General features: G+C 37.4%; 2 protein-coding genes across 2 annotated transcripts; both read right to left on the minus strand.

Moving 5' to 3' along the window:
* Window positions 1-4,277: 4,277 nt before the first annotated feature.
* On the minus strand, window positions 4,278-9,758 carry LOC139145781 (tumor necrosis factor ligand superfamily member 10-like). The gene is made up of 6 exons (XM_070717089.1): window positions 9,435-9,758; window positions 8,501-8,555; window positions 7,589-7,738; window positions 5,641-5,774; window positions 5,158-5,227; window positions 4,278-4,686 (listed from the first exon to the last, which is right to left on the minus strand). Exons 1-6 carry the CDS (start codon window positions 9,756-9,758, stop codon window positions 4,460-4,462), a joined length of 960 nt encoding a protein of 319 aa, XP_070573190.1. The 3' UTR covers window positions 4,278-4,459.
* A 5,172-nt stretch (window positions 9,759-14,930) lies between these two features.
* On the minus strand, window positions 14,931-19,429 carry LOC139143388 (uncharacterized). Its single transcript, XM_070713708.1, has 6 exons — window positions 18,751-19,429; window positions 18,237-18,294; window positions 17,177-17,335; window positions 15,970-16,103; window positions 15,526-15,595; window positions 14,931-15,347 (listed from the first exon to the last, which is right to left on the minus strand). Exons 1-6 carry the CDS (start codon window positions 19,078-19,080, stop codon window positions 15,121-15,123), a joined length of 978 nt encoding a protein of 325 aa, XP_070569809.1. The 5' UTR covers window positions 19,081-19,429; the 3' UTR covers window positions 14,931-15,120.
* Between the last annotated feature and the right edge of the window lie 2,500 nt (window positions 19,430-21,929).

The raw sequence follows: 21,929 nt of genomic DNA on the forward strand, positions 1-21,929 counted from the left end.
GCACTGGACATACAAAATGCAACGTACAGCCCCAATCAGGTCGGTTTAAATCCATCATACCGATGCATGACTTCTCGAAATATGTGTCACCTTTATTAATTGTCTGATTGGAGGCAACAGTTTTACTCTTTATGGCAGCTATGGCAGCTATAAAGGTGCAGTTTAAGTATGGCTGCTTGTAACGCGAGATTCGTTGCATAGATGTTCGCTTATAAACATTGACTTTAGGTTTCATCCATGTTACCATGTTACATCCTTATATTACTCAGCAACAGAAATATAGCGATTTACATGTCCAATATTGAGTAAAGTTGCAAAGTCAATGTATTTCTTGTATGCTAGGTCATGAAGGTAGGCATAGAAGACTACTAAGGCAAAACCCTCTCAAACGAAAACGCCTCTTTACATTTTGTATCTATGTTTATACTCTCTCTCTCTCTCTCTCTCTCTCTCTCTCTCTCTTCTCTCTCTCTCTCTCTCTCTCTCTCATTAACACCGTCATCGTTATCTCTTTTCGCTTTGTATCCTCTTTCTTTTTTGTCTCTTTCTTGTACTGTTCTCTTCAATCCTTGTATGTCTCCTTCTGTTGATTGGTCTATCTGTCTCTCTGCTACTGTATATAGACTAGCCTTCCTAGCCGTAATAATCTACTCTTACTCATTTCTGCCTATCTGTCAAATCGCCTCTCTGTCTAATTCTCCATCTTCCTCTCAATTTCGTCTGTCAAAAAAGCCACTTACACAGAAGCATAACTATGTTTTGTGCAACGCCGGTGAATTCGTTGATGTAAAGATCTGATAGATTATCAGTAAAAATATGGGGGTGACGTGACAAAATTCATTGGAATTGACAAAGCTACAATATAATCAAAGTTCTGATATGGTTAAAATAATTCCACAGCGTGATTTTCTTGTTTAAAAGTGATGTTTGCTGTCAATAACCTTTGATTTAAGTACGGTACACAGGAAAGTCGATACAAAATTCAAAATGTACAAACGTTGACACAGACAATACGTTGCCAACATTGCTATGACTTTTGATCCATTCGGATGTAAATCTACACCAAACTTCTCTATCGTATTAATCCGTACACCCTTATACGATTATCAACGGCCTTGGATCTTTTAGCTCACTAATCCGTAGAATTGGACGGGATCAACGGATTAAGTTCTACTGGCTGTTTATTGCTTGAATTTATTGAACATTACAATCGTGACGAAAGTGGCACGACTACGGCAGGTGACGACGAAATGTTGTTAAAATCAGCATACGAAAAATACAGGAGCTGTTTCGGTATGAATTTTTGTTCTTTCTTCCTTGTTTGAACAGCTGGAAGCATTCAGTGCTTTGTGGCGGCGTGACTGTTTCCTACTTATCGTAAAGTAATACATCAATTATTGATCACTTGTTTACGCATCCAGCCCGGAAAATTTAGGCATTTCGAAAAGTCAGACATTTCAGCGCTGTAAGTCTCTACACTATTAGTGCAAGATGCGAGGTATAATGATATTCAAATATGCAGATTACATTAATGAGCATTGTTTCGGTATTAAAATTCTATGCTAATGACCCTTAATCAATGTGGAATATTCATGTACCTCGGATCTTGCATTGTATATCTCTACATGTAGAGTCGGACTGAGAACTATCCATTGGTGTAAAATAAAACAGTAGTAACAGTTTCAAACTCCGTTTCCTCTGGCACATTTAACAGTTTAAAGTGGATGTTATTGCTGATATGTCTAGAAAAATGTCCTTTTGGCTCTTATGTTTATCAGCCAGCTTTTAAGTTGAAAATTACATCATGTGATTCTGAAAGTGAAGACAGTTTTGCAGATATCCAAGACACTTGCAATGTTTTATTAAGGAACATTTTTATCTACAAAAATAGAAAATACCTTTTACGCAATGAACATATTTTCATTCTCTCTCTCTCTCTCTCTCTCTCTCTCTCTCTCTCTCTCTCTCTCTCTCTCTCTTCTCTCTCTCTGAACTATATATTTGAAGCAGTCGCATACCTCAGCTATTACATTGTACAATCATACTAAGAATTGATTCCACCGTTTAAAATTCCGCTAAAAACAACTTCAGGCCACACATTATGGCACATTGATAATAATTCCCTACTTTTGATTCTCGATCACTACAATTTGTTTTTGGTTTCGCCGAAGAGCAGATGTTTTGAAGATTTTCATTCTTTCATTTCTTACCGTTATAGAACAATAGTTGGCGAAATTCGTTTAAACTTTGCTTGTTCGCGATTTCGTAGTATTGCGCACGCACTGACCTACAATGTGACGTCAGGCCATCAAAACCTGTTTAATTGAACAGGGTACGTCCCGAAGTATTTGGCGGCCTGACCTGTATCGATCGTACACATACATTGTTCTCAATGGAAAAGGAAGAAAAACTGAAAAAAATACTACCTTTTCTAAAGTTTCTTGGTCTGTCGAACAACAACTCAGCAAAGTCTGATTCGTTACCAAATTGCCAGTCATACTACCTGCAGCACTGTTTCCATTAAAGCAGTTTACGGAATCGTCGCTGCAGTTATAATACATGGACCTTGATGGTGCTTGCTGCGCGGAGCGTTCCGATTCTGTTTTCAGTTTCTCAATAGTAGTTCAATTTCGAACTAGTGTGGTAATAATAGAGTAAACAATAAAGAGACTACGATTAGAACGGTGACGACTCGCGTTACCGTCAAGTGTTTGCCGTCCTTTTTGTCGTGCATATTTGTTGTTGGTAAGCACAATTGTAAAACCAGTTCCGCGTGTCAGAAATATACAACGGTCAGTTCAATCATAGACCCTCGAGGGTTATGGTTCAATGCTCCTTATCACCCTTCCTGTTATCAGGACAATACGTGAACTTGAACGATTAGCAGACTAAGCTGCCATTTCTTCTTCAAAAATAATGGAACTACGAAGCGACGAACGATGTGAACTAACGTTCTTGTATGTCAGCTACTTGTAAACACTTCAATTGAAATCCCGCAATTACCCTGAAATATCCCTACATTGTGTTTAAGTTTAACTGGAAACTGACAAAAAGAAAATAGTTCTGAATACCCAGCATTGTTTGCATAACTTAGACTTATGTTATGCTAAACTTTTCTGTTCAATACAGTCACAAATTTGTATATCATGCTATATTACATGTCAAAATTATCCTTTTCTCATAAAATTACTAGATTCTATAAACACGTTCTAAACAGTGTCATTAGGGTCGTGCTATTGTTCTGAAGCTGTATGGTTCAGTGAATGCTGGGTCAAAGGTCGGACTGAAGGACGGACAGGGTGCCATAGGGACTCGATAGAGACAAAAACTGGGACACTGTGATAGCGACTTTCAAAGTAGGTACGTTCTTGAAGAAATTACACGATTACAGTGCAATGGGTGGCCAAAGTAAATAACAAAGTTGCCCCTTTGATTTTGCGTTGCCTTCGCATACATCAGATTTCTTCCCCTTTTTATTTCATTGTCTGTGTATTATGCATGAATTTATAGCAATAATTCGAGACATGTAACAACATATATGTATGTATGTATGTATGTATGTATGTATGTATGCATGTATGTATGTATGTATGTATGTGTGTGTGTATGTATGTATGTATGTATGTATGTATTGTATGTATGTATGTATGTATGTATGTATGTATGTATGTATGTATATATGTATGTATGTATGTATGTATGTATGTATGTGTGTATGTATGTATGTATGTATACTTGTATCTATCTATCTATCTATCTATCTATCTATCTATCTATCTATCTATCTATCTATCTATCTATCTATCTATCTATCTATCTATCTATCTATCTATCTATCTATCTATCTATCTACATATCTATCTGTCTGTCTGTCTATGTGCCTAGGCCAATATATCTATCTATCTATATATATATATATATATATATATATATATATATATTTATATATATATATATATAGATAGATAGATAGATAGATATATGTGTGTGTGTGTGTGTGTGTGTGTGTGTGTGTGTGTGTGATAAATGTATAAAACATACACTAATGACAACATAATCATTTTCCTTTATTGACTGACACCATTGTGCAACTACCAAACTTTTGTAATTTCATATCAAAATAAGATTATTTTGCATCAATATAGAAAATAGTTTTTTTCTCTGTATAAATATAAGAAAATAGAAGATTTTACAATTTTTAAAAAGTATTAGACTGGTAAATACAGTCTTGTATGGGTCTCTGCCGACCAGGTTAGTTTGGGGATACACTATGAATCTTGCTATCTTAAAAAGGGTATTCTTCCACAACAGTGACGTCATTCTTTATGATTACTTTCCACATTTTGATTTATTGAAGTAGACTTTAGCGAACTCATCCATTGTTACTGTAATCCTAAATTGTGTTTATGATACGGTGACTTGGCCAGCGTTAGGCCTAAACCGAAACCCAACCTGATTCTCACACACGCCGTTCATCACTGATAAGATACATTCCCATGAAGGTCGATTCCTGTCGGCAGTCTAACTGAGCCTCACTGCTCGGTAGATACACTTTCATGTAGATCTTGTCTCCCTCTTTAAGTTTGAACAGTCCGGAGTGGAAACTACTCAGAGACCCGTAGGTGCCATCATGGATACGAACACTTTTCATCAGGTTAATATTTTTAGATGAATAGTCTGTGCTGACTGTGAAAAGAATATCACGAAATTAAATGGAAGGCGGCCCTTTGTTTGATTCAATCATTTCCCAAAATGTTGTGTTTCTATACTCATCTAGAAATGCATGGATGGATTTTGTATTACGTGTACCACGATGTATTTTTTGTATTTTGTCGATTTGTTTGTTTGTTTGTTCTTTATATGCAGAACGAGGTCGAGGCGACATTTCGATTGAACATTCGAATAATTGCTTAAATAAACGACAATGAAATACATAAATAATAGATAGCTAGATAAATAAATAAATATTAATTGTCGGCCTGATATTATAATTTGCATTTCATTTCAATAAAGAATTTTTCTTTGAAAAGCCACACTTTTGAAATTCCGTTTTGGATACAACCTATTTTTGATATACGTCAACAGGAAGAAAATCAGCCTAAAGGAGCCCCCGACATTATGCGTGATCAAAGGACAGTCGAACAGAAGTTGACATACTTAACACCGTGTAATGGAGATATTCCTTCAAATCTGTGTCATCTTCGTTTCCTGGGACTTGGAAACCCACCTGTAATACAACCAGACAAGAATTTATCAAATGAAGTGAATGAATATGTTACGCAATTGCATCATTTGCAAACATTACAGTTTGAAGAGAGTGCATCGAAAAGATATTTCACTCCTTCAAACGTCCCTTTACGATGTCTTCTCTCACGGGACAGTCAAAATCACATTCATAGAGACTAAAGATAATTGGTGTAATTTAATAATTCCGATGAATTTTGAAAACTTGCTTTTTAGAGCTTAAGAGTTGAACAATGACATGCCCGGGACCTGATGGCTCGTCAGTGAGTCAAACCTCCAACGTCCCTGTGTTTCTGTTACGACGAACAAACAGAAACACACACGAGTACACGGGATAATTTTGAAATGTGAAACACCTAGCTATTGAACCCCGTTTTTTCAACCTTGTTTACGCACCTGTGAGTAGACATTGTAGATTCCTGACTTTGGAACAATCATGTGATAGTCATCGCCATCAATGTTTTCACTGAAAGAGATCCCATTTTCAGAACTCCACCTGCCGACTTTAAGCATTGCATCCATTGGTTCATCTGCAACGACAAAAGGAAAAACGGCGGTTTTTGTCATGCATATGCTCATGTGAGCGCGCCCGGGATCATTTATAGCGTGTATGGCCATTGCTTGTGTCATTATTGAACGTCCAGCCACTGTGTGTTCGTCACTGGCTGTGTTAATTCCAGTCCATCGAGAGTTTAAGGAAGATTACAACGTGTAATGTTCATTTCATTAATATTTACATTTCAACCAAACATTACCAAAACAATACGCAAGAAAAAATGTTAAATTTAAACATAAACTGACTATACCTTATTTTTTCTACTTGGAAGGTGTAATGAGTTTTTTCATAGACATATACTGTCGTATCTGAACCAGAATCATCTCTCTCTCTCTCTCTCTCTCTCTCTCTCTCTCTCTCTCTCTCTCTCTCTCTCTCTCTCTCTGTTCATAGCCTAAGATAACGTTTACAGGGACGACAGAAGAGATAAAAACTGTTTCGTTTTATCGAATTCTACGGAGTTTCAGCTCCAGTCCATAGTTAACTTTGACCGAGAAATTAGGTCGACCTTTGACCAATTTTAAAATCTTCACTTCTGAAAGTCAAAAATTGCTGACGTTTCATACTTTTATCCCTCTCATCGCCAAAATCGTATAAATTTAAGTTACGGCCCTAATGCACTGGACCATTGAATTTATATTGATATGACAGCTTTGTTGCTCATAACTTGTAACGCTTTTTCATAGTTTACAATTCTCTAGACCTCGTGAAAACCTTACATGGTGATTTTACTAAACTGAAAGAAAGAAAATATGTTTTCATTTAAACTCTTATTTCCGCGTACTGTATTCGACTCAATTTGTTCCAGGTAACTTGCTTTGTTTGACTTCGATGTAATCGGCCACCGTGGCAGCTGCACTGCAGCATGAGAGACCGATATCTGAATCGAATCGTGTGCGTTATCTCTGTATCATGTGACCTGTACTACTATTTCATAAGAACCGTCAGTTCTTAGATAACTATCAACGACTGTTTCATGACCCGATGACGGACCATCTCCGATGGACGGTGGCTACGAGTGCTTTCTTGCAAATGTACACGTGGGTATCTACACGAAACATTTCCCTAACTCTTTGTCAAGTCGGCATATTTTCAGGCCCTAAAATAGTATATCGTCCGTTAATCGTGACACCATCGAAACATTTTTCACTTGCGAGATGAAACTGTTTTGCAAAATCATTTTTTCATTTTTGATCCAACTTTCAAAGTCAAAAAGCAGATCTTTCGTTTCCCTATCCAAGCAAACAACTAATATGTGTCGTGTTAACACACTATATAGAGATTTCCAAAACTGGCACCAGTTGAGTTGTGTTGACTTGAAACGTTCAAAAATGCTTTACACTTCAGATACTCGCGTCTGGCTTATAACATTTCTTTCACTTCAGGTAACAGTGAGAAATTTTTTCCTTTCCAAGAAGAATCAGGTCGATCAATCCAGAAATTTTGACGCAATAATTTGAAAAAAGTCTTCATTATTTTATTAGAAAAACATCCCTTCAGTACTGAGAACATACAGTGATTACTACAATTTAATCAGACACTTTGTTTTTACAGGATTATTGCAAACAATACAATTTGATGAAAATTTTCTTTCTGAATATTAGTTTGATTCTGTTGCCATTGGAAACAAATATCTTTAAGATATAGACTGCTTTGTATCTAAGAAATCGACTATCATTTTTGTAATTACTTTTCCGTGTTTATTTTGTGTTTATTTTGATTTTTGGCAAGTGTTTGTTGCCAACTTTATTTTACTGAATACAATACAAACCGTAAGTTCAAACTTACTTGAATCGAAGCAGTCATAAGATCCAGTCACGTGGGTTGCAACCGGAATGGCATTTCCAAATCCCGAAGATACTGTTATCTGTGTTCTGTTTCGTCTTAGGATAGACTCCACCAATCTCTCAACTTGACCCAGAGTCACGTGATTTCTCCCTTTGATTCAATGAGACAATATCGCAAAAGAAGTCGTTTTGTAAGGTATTTGTGATACAAATTCAAGTTTTTTCAGATTTGTAGAGTCAATACAATTTCTACAAAACGGAAACTAGCTATTGACAAACTATCACCCCTCCCAGACTAAGCTTATATAGTGATACCTCTAGAACAAGGTGTTCAACGTCTTTAAGTTAAACTTTGAAGAAAAACGAACCAGCTTTTTATTTCGTTAATTTCGAATCTCTTCTAGCTGAAAAATCAACGAACATAATGCGAAAACCTGATCAATTTCGCCTAATCAGCCCCAGTCCGATCCACATCTATATTAATTTGAACCAAAGTTGCTCCCCTAGTACAGGACCCTGTATACAAAATTAAGTGAAAATGGGACCCAGTCAAACGGCATATCAGATATCTCTTCAATGCGAGTATCCCAAGAATGTTAGGAACAGTATATCTTAACTGGTTGCCCCTTTGTATTTTTGGCGAAATAAACAGTGTCCGGTGGGCTTGTTTGTGTACTTTTCAACCCGGAAAGGTGTCTGATTTATCAGGGGGGTTTTCCTTGTATCCTTTGTTGGCCAAGAATATGAGTGTGAATGGTATTAAAGATGCTCTTTTAAAACATGAACCCGGAAAAGTAGTAAGTTTTAAACTTAGTTATATTGTATGGAAAAAATAATGATTGTTAAATTGCCTGGTATATTATACATCTACTAAATGTAACTTGTCAACTTGAAATAAAAAATTCCAGCTTACCTCGTATTTTGTCCCGATTTCGCTTTCTCTCTTCGTTGAAAATTTCTTCAATAAGCTGAATGGACGAAAAAGAAGAGTACTATTGTATGTAGTACAGTAGTGCAGAAAACTGGTTTAATGCTCAGAAAGCTGATCGATCTAGTCTTTTATTAGGTTTAAACTTTTAAGCTAATACGCGACAGGAAACTGAAAGATATAAACTTTTGCTCACCTTTTAATATCCCCAAGGAAACTTTTAACCATTCTCCCTAATATTTAAGAATACAAATTGGGGGCTACGCAAATTTTGATAACAGAGAAAATTGGCAGGAATTCCGATATTTGAAATTTTAAAAGGCCGCTGTCGCTTTTTTAACTATATGGAGAAATAAAGTTTTGACAAAAAAGACGGTAAAAACTTTATTTCTCCATGAGCTTGAAATGATCCCACACAGACAGCAAACCGAAAGAATACTGTAAATATTGCTCTGTCGATTCGTGAAGACAAATTTGCTTTTTACCGCATAAAAGCAACGAAATACGTGTATGGCCTTGGTATAGGCAAACTTACATATATTGTCGAGGCGATATGAGATAAAACGCATCTGAGCGTCTTCAGGGAATGAAATGTGTTTCGTAAACTAAGTTTCAATTTGACAACTTTTCAATTTTGTGTTCAGGTTGATGCAAAAGGGAAAGATGGTTTTACTAAGCGTAGAATATAGAAAATAATGCATTTATGTATTTTTCTGTGTCTGCAATACATTGTATCTTCAATGTTGTCAACCCAGCATGTACTTTTGAAACAAATTACAAGTACAGAAAGCTCGGTTAACGATATGGAAACCCCAGCCCGTTGCTATGTATGACATCACTCCGTTAGGAGGGGGAGGCGGAACTATCGCTACAAAATGGAGTGTACTTATTGACGTCACGATAAAAAGTTTTTATTTACCGCTTTGAGCGTTTCCTGATGTGCGGTGCAGCAACTCAGTAAATTTCGACCCGCTGTCGCTTCGTCAAAGTCATTATCAGGAACATGACCTTGGCCACCTTCATTTTCAGAATCGGAGTCACAGATGCAGTCTGTCCTCGTTTTCGCCTTGCTTAGTTCAGTCTTAAGATGCTCAAGAGAAGGTTTCAGTTTGTCCAGTTCGCTTTGAAAGTAAACACTGACTATTGCGATGATGAAGGGATAGACAAGCAGGATGATGATAAGAACTATCACCAGAATTAACGCTCCGGATGAGAATCTAGTTGCCCTCTTTTCGTTGTGCATACTTGTGGTCGATGGGCAGAATTATCAAACCCAAGCGTCCTCTCATCGATAGAAATAAAAATAGTTGAGCAGATGCTTGACTACAGACAACTCAGGTGCGCTACCGTCCTTGTTTCACGGGGTGCAAAGTAATGAAACGCTGGACGGTATATAGCTAGACTGCGTGAGCCAAAGAGTATCGCGAGCTATATTGGCGTACTTTTGGCAACCAGCCAATAATTCAATCCAGCTTATACAGTTATAGTGCCGAGTACCGCGTAACAGTCATTTGTAAGAAACGCTCCCGTAATAGAACAGTTCCACGAACTTTTTGCTAATATCTAATATCCTCCGGGGGGGGGGGGGGTATTAGAACTTCAAATCGTGAGGAGATGCGAGATCTTGATTGTGTTTCTTGTTGATGATGGCTTGTTGGCTTTATGATTCAATAATAACAAACAGTAACCCCTTCCACCCACGACAGTAAAATTCCCCTTTGAACCCAAATTTATTTCAAAAAAGGATATCGATATTGAAAATGCATCCACACATGAGAAACCATAATTTGTTCAAGTAAGGAAACTACGAGGAAGTAAATTTAGTAAATTACACCAAAACAAAATACGAAAACAAACTATTTAATCAGAGATCTTCAACTCTGCCATTGTGTAAATATTAACGCTTTAAGTTAGTTCATAATTCAAATTTATTGATATTATCAACATATTGATTGATGTAGCTTGCATTAGTCAACAGTGTTTACGATCATGAATCAGGTTTTCTACTCAATCATGGGGTTCATTGTCATGAATATTCATTCAAAACGAACGAACATAACAAAAATGCCTGTAGCACTTTTGTACACAACAACAAGCTGTAAAGTTACGCTATAGGTATCTGCACAAAAGTACAGTATATCAAAGAAGGATGGAAAAGATAAATTTTTGCTTGTTCTGACTCCTCCCTATTCCCACGCCATGACGTCACGACTCTGTAATGAAGAAATACTCCCAAAGCTCAAACACACCCTAATCAATTGAATCGTGTTCACTTTAATAACGGAAAAAGAACTTTATTGGACGAAAATTGTTTTTTCGAATTAGATATGAAACTTTGGTGCTGACGGAACTTGACAGAACTGTGATGCAAAAGTACCCGTTACTCACAACGAAACCTCAAGTTGATACAATGTCGGTAAATAAATATTAGCTGTACAAAATTCCTTCATAAAATGCGTGATTAAAAGCGACAGAGCTTTGCTTATAAAATCTTTAAAACCGTGACGTGTCCAGGAAATTGTTGATATACAGACAGTTACCCCGGCGCCGGGAACAATTATATCATTGTCATTACTATTATATTGTTACCAAACAATTTTGACATCAATGATTGCCTGTCAGATATGTAAATCAGCTGATATAACGTCATTTCGGTGAGGTAAATTCTTTGATCAAGAGGAACGTTAACTATTCTCATTCAATAACATTTAACACTGTAATTGGCAAACATAGAAAAGTTTATATTTCTGAACGTAAGGTGAATATTTACTTCTATAGAAGTATTTAGCGACGATTCACACTAGGACTTAGGTTTTTGTAATATTATTCAATAGCAGTGGAAATTTTGTGGAGATAAGTTAGTTTACTGTCATGCGAGTACTTTGGTTATCCATAGTCCTCAAGGAAAGTTGTACCTGAGTTTGAGTTTACAACATACAGAAATTCTTGTTTAACTTGAGATTGACATGTGAAAGATAAAAGCCGCTCCATGCTCCTACGGATATGTAAAATGAGGTGAGGAGTTAGTGTCAGAAAATGGTGTCCCTCTCAAGGAAGCAGAAGCGAGTACTCGGCCGTGTGAGGGCGTTTGGGGTACTCCAAAGAAAGAAAAAACATCCGCCGGAGCGGACACAAAGTCCCAAAATGGCTGAATTCCCCCCGTTTTCTCTCTCAAAATTTAAATTTATCGACTTGCTTAGCGGGTTCAGCTCATATTCAAGCATATAATTGATCAATCATTTTTGGATGAAAAGCCTCCACAGGTACGATTTAATCCAGTCAAAAAACTAAGAGTTTTACATTCAGATAGATACGAAAGTGTCAGGCATTTTCCGGAAATTAATCAGGACCAAAACCATCTAAGCCTTGAATGCCTAACTCTCTTTTACTATGGTGTAATTGTAAGGTCAATGACCGTGAGTGACCGAGTGTGAATCCAAGAAACATAAAATTGTTTGTTAAACCCAGGCTCGAAAAGACCCGGGATTAACTGAGGTGTTAAGAAGATTAGGAGGCGTTCGTCCTGTCTTTTGTCTTCCTTTGAAATTGCAATCATTATATAAATATGTCGCTAGATTTTTCCATTAAGTCAGCACGGGAGTTTAACAAGTTTGTTCTTGTGCCCGATCTGAACTTTTCCAAAATTCGTGGATCCTTTGTATAGATGACTTAGTTCACTATCATGCAGAGTGCTTTGCTTACACACGAATATAGATGGTCAAGAAAGTAATACCCGATTTTGAGTTGCCTAGCTTGAGCTTCAGATTCGAGAGATTGGCAAGAAATCAGTTTTAGCTCCCAATGTGTTTTTCAATGTCGGTGGAAACTTTGTGGAGATTAGCTATTTCACTGTCATGCGGAGTTTTCCAACAATGCCGAAATTCTTGTTTAACTTTAGATTAACATGTAAAAGATACGTGATAAAGCTGTTTCATGCTCCTACGAAGTGTAAAGTGAGCTGATGAATTAGTGTCTGGAAATGTTGTCCCTCTCAAGAAAGCAGAGGCCAGTACTCGGCCGTGTGGGGGCGTATCAGGGTATTCGTAAGACAAAACGTCCCACCTAGCAAGTCGATGTTTTGATGAAAAGCTTCCACTGATATAGTCCGTAAGAAGAAAGTAGTACCATATAAATGAATATCATGAGAAATATTGAAAGGTGAAACTTTCACGATACGTCCTTCCTTCGTTAAATGTTTGTTTCATTTCAAATAATTCCGTAGAATTACTGAAGTACATGTGTCGGAATCATAATTTTAAACACGTGCTGTTTCTAACAATGGACCAGTAATGTCGAGTAATTCCATGATGTCATGCCTTGGACGATTAACGCTATTACTGTCCTGTCAGATTGAAATACTCAGGTTATACCAGCTGTGCAGTCGTCATCTATGTAACAGGCAACAGAAAAATCATTCTTCGTATGATGCGTGTGGATACGTGTGTTTAAATATCAATTTCTGTTAATTAGTCTCAGTTTATCGTATCATTACATTTCTGTGATGCTACGTTAGACACACGATGCAGTCTCAGGTTTTTCCGGCGCTATACATTGGTGACTAAGTACACGATTATCATGTAGTGTCATTGTATACTCCCCGCAACGTGTAATAGACTTGTCGATGCAGTTATTTATCTGTTAGAGGCATTTTTCAAATAAACAATTGGAGTTCTCTCCGGCTCTACCTCAGTTTTTAATAGTAATAATGTACCTCGAACATAGCTAGCTTATCTGATTTGACAAGCCAAATGCTTGGTGTACTGGTATACTTGGCTGGCTTGGAGCTATCACGAACATTGATACACGGAACGAATAATCTGGGAATGTCGTCGAAAAAAGGATAGTGAGGCGAGATGAGATGTTTTACAATCACACTGATAGTAAGACGTGAAACCTAGTCTAAAACACTGATAATAACGTTGTCCTGTTCTGATTTGTTATTCATATCTTTTACATGTTACGGGCAGGTCTTGAGTTTCTATAAAAAATGTAGGACTGGTGGAACATTCTCTTTCGAAGAATATTCTGAACAATGTGATAAAACAATTTCATTGATTTCAAGTTAGCCAAATAAAAATAACGGTTGGTTACTAACCGGCAATCTTGACTTTGACTATAACAACATACATGTATATGCATAGCGAATAATGATGTTGAAACCATAACAGACAATCTTTTATGGTTTCAATGTCATTAATCGTTTAAATCGATGCAATTGTTTTATCTCTTTGTAAGGATGTCACCCGACATAAACTTATTAAAGTTGGCATTAAAAAGTCACTGTAAAAAAGTGGACAACCCGAGCTTGCTAAGTGACTAGAGTTTTAATATGCAGCTTGATAGAGATTTTGCGCTGATAAAAATAAAACGAAACGTTGTGACATAGACTTTAACTATATATTGAAATGCTAGTCGCTTAGCAAACTCGGATTGTCCAGTTTTTCACAATGAATTTTTAATGCAAACTTTCATTAGTTTCTGTCCGGCGACATCCTTACATACGTCTTCTCTTTGTATATATACCAGTTGCCAACTCAAACCCTTCACTTTTAATCAAGTTCTCTTTCTGTGTATATAGAAAGTACGATTAAATCACAATCTGAGCGTACAGCTTCTGTTCAATTCAATCATTGCGGTAACAAAGAAATGGGAAACCGCTTTCTGTAGTAAGGACATGTACATGACTACGGGGTGTTTGCATACTTATATTTATTTCTTAACCAACACATGTCGGGGGCTTCTTACTGAATGGGCTTATTCCAAGATAAACTGGGCTTTAACGGTCCAACATTTATTGAAAGTAACCTTTAACATAGTTTCGGCCTCTGACCATAATGCTAACAGCGAACCTATCAGACTTTTCCGTAAAACAAGTATTCAGATGTAAATAAATAATGACTCAATCAAATCATCGATAAATTGGGGATGCAGTAGTTTCTTGCCCTCGACTGAACCAACGAATTAGAATATATACGGCGCTAATGATAAGAACAAATTCTTAGTGAATTTTTGAAACAGTGCAATGTCTTCTGTTGTACATGTACTTTGCAACAACTTTGAACAGGCATGCCTGATAGTCAATTTGAAACGTCTCCTCTCAACAATCATTTCTTGGTGTGTTTTCTTTGTTTGCTCTGTAATTTATTTTTTATATTCTATCGAATGGACTGCAATCAATTGCTATGTCTTCTGTCTGTGTACCTGTTGATCTCTGCAATTATCAGGGGTCAGCCAAGAAAAAGCGTTCACATGAAGTTTCTTGGTGAACGGGCGGATATTTTTTCTTAGCCAATCAGCAAGCTGGTAATTTATTTTATTTTTTTAATTAGCGAAGGACAGCCTAATAAAGTTCTGGGCAAACAGCTTCGAGTTCAATCTACTTGAGGGAGTAAAACAGGGAAAATCACCGTAATATAAAATTGGTTGGACAACTTTATTGGACATTCCTGGATTCTTGTACAAAAAGCCTTTATGAAAGATGAACATACTTGGTTATCAATTCGACAAAGGATTGTTCGAGAGCAAACATAAGCCGATGCTATACTGGAGTAAAATAATGGAGCTAATACAAAACGCCATCTTCTTCTTTTCAAATTTTCGTCTTTTCAAACGTATATTTCAGGACTGACGAGATACATTCCCATGAAAGTTGATTCCTGTAGGCAATCCAAAGAAACTTCACTGCTAGGTAGATACACTTTCATGTAGATCTTGTCTCCCTCTTTAAGTTTGAACAGTCCAGAATGGAAACTGGTGACGCGAGTCCCAACGTTCTCTCCGATATCCACACTTTTCATTAAGTCAATGTTTTTGAACGAGTAGATAGTGCTGTCTGAAAGTAAAAATATGGAGATTGTCGAATGTTTTAGAATTCATAAAGTATACTTTTTATCTCATTTATACTGCTCGCGGAGAAGTCTGATATTCTACAAAATTAAGAGAGCTGAATGTGTTAATTTATTAAAGGAAGATGTAAATTAATTGCCCAGTATCGTGGAAACTCGACTTACTTAACACTGTGTAATGGAGGTATTCGTAGAAATCTGTGTCATCTTCCGTTCCTTGGTATTCAAAGACAGCCTGCAATTAAACCAGAGATAAAGCCGACGAAATGGTATGAATACAGTGTTATTCCATTTTCATGGAATCTATTGCATGGTAATGAAACTGAAAACCTTAAACTAAAAAGAGTGAAACAAAAATACGGTCAAAATATGACATTCTTGAAGGCGTTTAACAAATGTCCTTGTTCAAGAGTAACAATTCTACGGAAGCAACATTAAAGACCCCAAAGGATTAATGTAAGATATTGCGCGCTTGAACAATCGTTGGAGTCCAACCCCTTTGATAATAGTTCCTCTTAGAGGCCTCCATAAATAGAAATCCCAAGTATTTTTGAGTACTAATTGTGGGTCTAGTGCCTTCGTCAAAGACGTAAAGTTTGGATTACGCACCTGTGAATAGACATTATAGGTTCCATCCTTGGGAACAACCATGTGATATCCATCGATAGAGATGTTTTCATTGAAAGAATATCCATTCATTGAACTCCACCTGCCGACTTTTAACATTCCATCGATTGGTTCACCTGTAAATGAAATGGATTTCATGGTAGACAATTTATCATAGGTATCACTTTGTTAGCTACTCACAAGTAGTTTTCTCCATCCCCACACAATCAAACACACACACACACACACTCTCTCTCTCTCTCTCTCTCTCTCTCTCTCTCTCTCTCTCTCTCTCTCTCTCTCTCTCTCTCTCTCTCTCTCTCTCTCTCTCTCTCTCTCTGTTTATAATAGGAGCTTGGCGTCGCGTAAAATTCTGACCTATTTATGGCATGTACTTATAGGGTAACCTCGGCTTCACAAGGATGCTAGGCAAAATCAAGTTTAAAAGCGTGTTCTTTCGATGTGACTGAATCAATATACTATATCAGTCGGGTCATATTTCATGAATGTTGTTGAGGCTATCCTTTTACACTCTGGTTGTAAAAAGAGGTCGGGTCATAATCATCCGTGAAATAGGTCAACGAGCCAATTGTCAATTGCTAATCACAGATAAACAGAGCCGAGTGGTCGAAACCGGAGATACCTTTTATAACGATCGCAGTCGTGGTTTACAATGGATAAACACCTGTCACCACACGGACCTACGAATACCACAATCGCGACAAGGACCTTCTCTACTATTCTTATCGTTGCGCGGCAGAATCATTAAGATAAGAGGATCACGAGCAATCATTAGCCCGGTACAGTTTTCAAACCGACAAGAGCGGATGTTCAACCTGTTTAAATCCGACTAATCGTTCTTAATTAAATATTAACAATATGTTTTACAATACCAGGATCTGCATATTGGTGGGATTTTCTCATTCTTGCCTAGTGTTGTTGAAAAACAAAATTTCAACATTGCAAACACAAGGCATTTTGTACAATATACTTCGTTATTGTTGACGTCACTAGTAAAGATTTTAACTAAATTGTCAACTGTAACATCAGACACAAATTTAGGTCGTGTAGTAAAGTTGATCGGGTAAACAAACCTGTCATCCTGACGTTGGGAGTAAAAGAAGGATGTTCAAAACAGAAACAAATGCAGGAGAATGGATCACTGGTCACAACAAAGTGAGAAGTAAATGGAAAATAACAATTTACTCACTAGAATTGAAACATGCCGTAGTTCCGGTCACGTGAGTAGCAAAAGGGATGGTTGCACTACGCCAGCCGACATCTGAAGATTTTTGTGTCGGCGCTCTGTTTCGTTTCAAGAGAGACTCCACGTATCTCTCAATCTGACCAAGACTTAAGTGATGCCGTTCTGTAATTTAATTTTTGCATAACAATATTAAGTTGACAAGTGACATGTTTGTTTTCTAAGAGAATTTATATTCATTTTCCTACTGACTAACAACGATTGGCATATACATTTTCGGTAGAGGGAAAACTATGTCACTAAAAAGTGCCTTAAATCATTGCGTGAAGTATAACAAAGAATGCGAGCAAATCAAACATTGAAACTCAGGGTGGTATTAAAATTGTATTCATTGGATTGTTTGTTTCTCTCTTTCTTGTGAGTTTATATTGCTCAATAATTTAATTCTCGACAGCCAGAAATTTTTGAAAGGTCCAGTTATTGTAACTGTTGACAATTTTTGAGTGTTTTTTTTGTATGTCGCCCTCAGTTTTTTGGCGTACTTCCAAAATATGTTGTAAATACCCTGTAGTGAACTGGTCAATATTGACTGTATATGTGTGTGCGGATTTGTAGAGTTGATAATGGAATTCAGGTCATGACTTGAATCCAAGTGTCAACAATAACAATAACGTTACATACTAGCACGAAGTGTTGACAACGTAAATATTAGCCTAGACATTTCAAAATGTTGTAGGAAGTCGACGAAGAAATATTAGTCGATACAAGGAAAAAGGAAATATCACGTATAGCAATCGAGACAAGGAACAAAGAACTGGTAGTCAATACAAGGAACCAAAATGCTAAAAAATTGTCAAAAGTCCCGGTTACTGTAGCTCTACTGTGAGTTCATAACCACTCATGAGTACTTAAAAGTCTAAAGTCAACTGTCCTTGTTTGTCGACGCGACATGCATTGTAGTATAAAGCTGTCGAAAACAAACAAAAACATCTTGAAAAATAACTATGTCGGCATTTCCGTATTCATTGATAGACATTCCTCAGACTGATTTAAAAATCAAATTTACCTCGCAATATCCTGTGCCTATTTCGTTTCCTTTCCTCTGCGTAAACTTCTTCAATGAGCTGATTGGACGAAAAGAGCGTATCCATTGCTTATTAAGTGTTTTACGAAGGGAAACTATCCATAGACCCTTGATAGAGCTACGACTCATGTACGTAAAGTCACACAATTATTACACAGAGAATAAGATATACTTCTACTGCAGTGTGAAAGCCAAGCTAGTTCGCATGGTTTAAATCCATATCAGTTTTTCTTTGGATTAATTATGAATATTTTATAAATTTAATGGTGGTAACTCTGAGGTAATTTAAAAGAATTAAGAAACAAATTACATCATGAAGACGTTAAAACATGCGTGTGAACATTTTTATCACATTTCTTCCTCTTCAGGTTGTGAATACTCTAAATAGTTACCCAATCTTACGTTTATAAAACGAATGAGATTTACGATCCCGTGTTAATTGTCATGGCTTAGCAGTAGTAGGCGGAACCTGCAAACGATAAAATGTGTTTATTACCAATTCCAGTGTTTCCTGGTCTGCCGCGCAACAACTCAGCAAGCTACCAGTCATCGTATCGTCAATGTTATTACCGGCAACGTGACCTTGGCCTTCTGCGTTTCCAGTGTTGCATATACATCTATCTCTCCTTGATGGCTCTCTAGCATCAACTTTACTGAGGGCAGTTTTTAGCTGCATGTGATAAAATTTCAGTTTGTCCAATTCGCTTTGAAAGTAAACACTGACTATTGCGATGATCAGAGGATAAATGATAAGGTAGACAATAAGAACTATCACCAGAATCAACGCTCCGGATGAGAATCTAGTTGCCCGCTTTTCGTTGTGCATACTTGTGATCGATGAGTAGAATTATCAAACCCAAGCGTCCTCTCATCGATAGAATTAGAAATGAAAGCCTGTTGAAGGACGGTGATCCTTGACTCTGGGCAGTCTCCGTTGACAGACTTATCGTGCTTTGTAACCATCAGAGTTTCACAGGGAGTGATCCGTCTTAAGTTGGCCGGTGTAAAAGAAGTGCTGGTCGACAGCGACGCGAACAGCTTTATTCTCTCGGCAACAGCCGAAGTGCTGAGCTCGGGTGGCAGATAAGAGACGCTATTGAAATAAAACCGGAATGTCCAAAGATCCCGACCTGGACCTGGAACTGTTACATATGTATGAGTCCAAAGACTAGTCACGATCGACCGGGACCACAGTACGTATAAAATACGTGAGTTATTAAGCATTAACCGATTCTATTCAATACAGCGGAAATTCCCCTGTCGGGACCCCCTTTTCTCCCCTTTTAGGGCCTTCGATAAAAATAAACTGATGTACGCCCCCTTCCTACGGTACTACAGTCTTAGTAACAATTTCTGTTTAAGTCCGAAATGATAAGAACTTATTATTAAAATTTCTTTAAAAAACGCACTACTCACTACAGAACACAGAAAAGAATTAAATAAAAATTTACAAAATACTTGATGCAAGTGTCAGGAATGAGAACGCATTACACGAGCAGTCCTGGGGTGAAGAAAATGTACTGGAAATTATATGCAGGGAAAGTTGTATCGGCGCCTAGACCTATTGATCTGCTGAGGTTAAGATCGCATCCGTAGCGAGAACGCAACGTAGAGTGGCTACGCATTCCGTACGCGTAACGCTCTACACAGATTCCGATTAAGACTAGACTGGCCCCGTCGCCTGTGGTTTTTCTCGGCAACAGGAACTGGCTGACCGTCGCATGTCCGTGTGTCACCGCGTTCACCTAACAATCTACGTAATAGCCTACCACTAATGCGACAGTCTTGTACCTTCAATTTGCTCTGTTTTGATTATCATATGCCCATTGACTTGAAGCAAGTCTAGATAAAGTTGTGCTGACTCACAGTCGCATTGTCTGAAGAATTTTGCTCTTATAATTAGTAACAAGTCATTCTAGTATCGATGTCCAAAAATCGCCGACAAATATCGGCGTGTTGAGACGCGAGGCAAGTTATTCTGGTATGATCTAGTATCAATTATTAAAGTCCAAAATAATTGCTGAGGTATACTGCCGGCAATTTGCAGATCCGGCGTGCCGCGACACAAGGCAAGTCATTCTAGTATCGTCTAGTGTCGATGTTAGACCCGATATAGGCCCTATAGATTGTTTACGTATAAAAGAAATTGGACGTCAAATTTCGATAGTAGAAAGTAAATGACCAATATGTAAACACTGTGTCAAGTCGCGCCTTCATAATGATTTGATATTGATTTGCCTGTATGTTGCTCTGATGATCCTGGGTTTACGGTTGGTCAGCAAGGTATCACAATAGATTTCAGTCATGACGAAACAAATTAATCATGCATTAAGATTCGTGATAGCTGACTTAAACCCCGGGTCGAAAAGGCCCGGATCGAGATTAACTATGGTGTTAAGAAGATTGAGGTGTTTCTGTCTTTTGTTCTCCTTTGAAAGGGGTCAGGTATTTTATTGGTGTTTTTAGGCAATGGCAAGTTGCAAAATCATTTGTATAATCATCCTTTTATCTGCCATTTGGACAGTTGCCATATAAGGCGATTCACGTGTTGTTTGCAATGTGCAATGACAACACGACGAGGACTAGATATACACGCGACTGATTGACCGTCAAGTTTACACTGTGTTTGATTGACAGCGAGTTTCAGAAAGCCAACAGCCATTTCAGGCCTAGATTTTCGCCAGTGACGCATGGAAATCCTAAAAAATCCTCCTCAGGTCTTATCATTTTTTGATTGTAAGTGCATCGCTTGGATTGCAGAGATACTTATGATGATAACTTGTAAGGATGAACTTGTGTGTTACCTCTTCAGTGTCCTCCTACACAGTGAATACCACCATTGCCTTGTCCCTCGTTTATAGGGCACATGTGTCTTAAAAGTAAACATCGTCTACGTCAATTTTGAGTCATCGATAACATATATACCAAACAAACAGACAAAAAGACTCCATTTGTCTGATTTGTTTTGACTTAGGTTTCAAAAATTTTACTTGTGCACTTTTCTGAAGAACTCGTCCCCAAAGAGTGATTATTACTTTAGATATGCAATGCATACTTAAAAGACAGGGCATCGCGAACAATATTCGTCTAGAAGTTATGAACATGATCAATAAATGTCATATACTAGTATTCAAGTTAACTTTTTTCATTATACAAGCCTTACCTGTGTCTAGTGTGTGCCTATTACTTTACCCTAGCTATCTCTGTATAGTATTTCAAAGAAAACAGTCCATATCTGTTAATTGCCCTCCCTAATCCCCTTAATTGATTCGTTCGGCCGATCACCAACGTAGGGACTTATAGCCCTGACAAAATAACTCGTTAGCAGCTCATAAGGTAGTAGAATGTCAGAGGGTTGAAGTGTAAAGCGGTGGTATCGTCTGCTTTGTAAAACAGGAATTTAGTGATTCTGTTAAACAACTCTAGAGCAGTATTAGTGATACTCTTTGGATGAAAATAGAGTAAAGTTGCACTGCAGCAATTATACTTGGTACATTCTATGTCACCCCATAAGGTTCATCAATATATTCAAATGATGATATTTTTCAGTATCCACATTGAGAATGAGATAAGTTCCTTTCATATTCAATACTGACACAGTACAAGGTTTGTCATACATCGTTTACTTTTATAACTGCAAAATAAAACTTTTTTTCGACTTTTTTGAATTTTTGA

The sequence above is a fragment of the Ptychodera flava genome, chromosome 1 (assembly GCF_041260155.1).
Source record: "Ptychodera flava strain L36383 chromosome 1, AS_Pfla_20210202, whole genome shotgun sequence".
Classification (NCBI taxonomy): Eukaryota; Metazoa; Hemichordata; class Enteropneusta; family Ptychoderidae; genus Ptychodera; species Ptychodera flava.

What these genes read in the sequence shown, in the direction of transcription:
- LOC139143388 (XM_070713708.1), bottom strand. Translation starts at nt 19,080, where the DNA reads ATGCACAACGAAAAGCGGGCAACTAGATTCTCATCCGGAGCGTTGATT. An exon ending in ACCAGGAAACACTGGAATTG is followed by an intron (nt 18,295 to 18,750) that starts GTAATAAACACA and finishes TCGTCCAATCAG; the next exon opens with CTCATTGAAGAAGTTTACGC. An exon ending in CCTATAATGTCTATTCACAG is followed by an intron (nt 15,596 to 15,969) that starts GTGCGTAATCCA and finishes GTTTAATTGCAG; the next exon opens with GCTGTCTTTGAATACCAAGG.
- LOC139145781 (XM_070717089.1), bottom strand. Translation starts at nt 9,758, where the DNA reads ATGCACAACGAAAAGAGGGCAACTAGATTCTCATCCGGAGCGTTAATT. An exon ending in AAATCGGGACAAAATACGAG is followed by an intron (nt 7,739 to 8,500) that starts GTAAGCTGGAAT and finishes ATTGAATCAAAG; the next exon opens with GGAGAAATCACGTGACTCTG. An exon ending in TTATGACTGCTTCGATTCAA is followed by an intron (nt 5,775 to 7,588) that starts GTAAGTTTGAAC and finishes TTGTCGTTGCAG; the next exon opens with ATGAACCAATGGATGCAATG.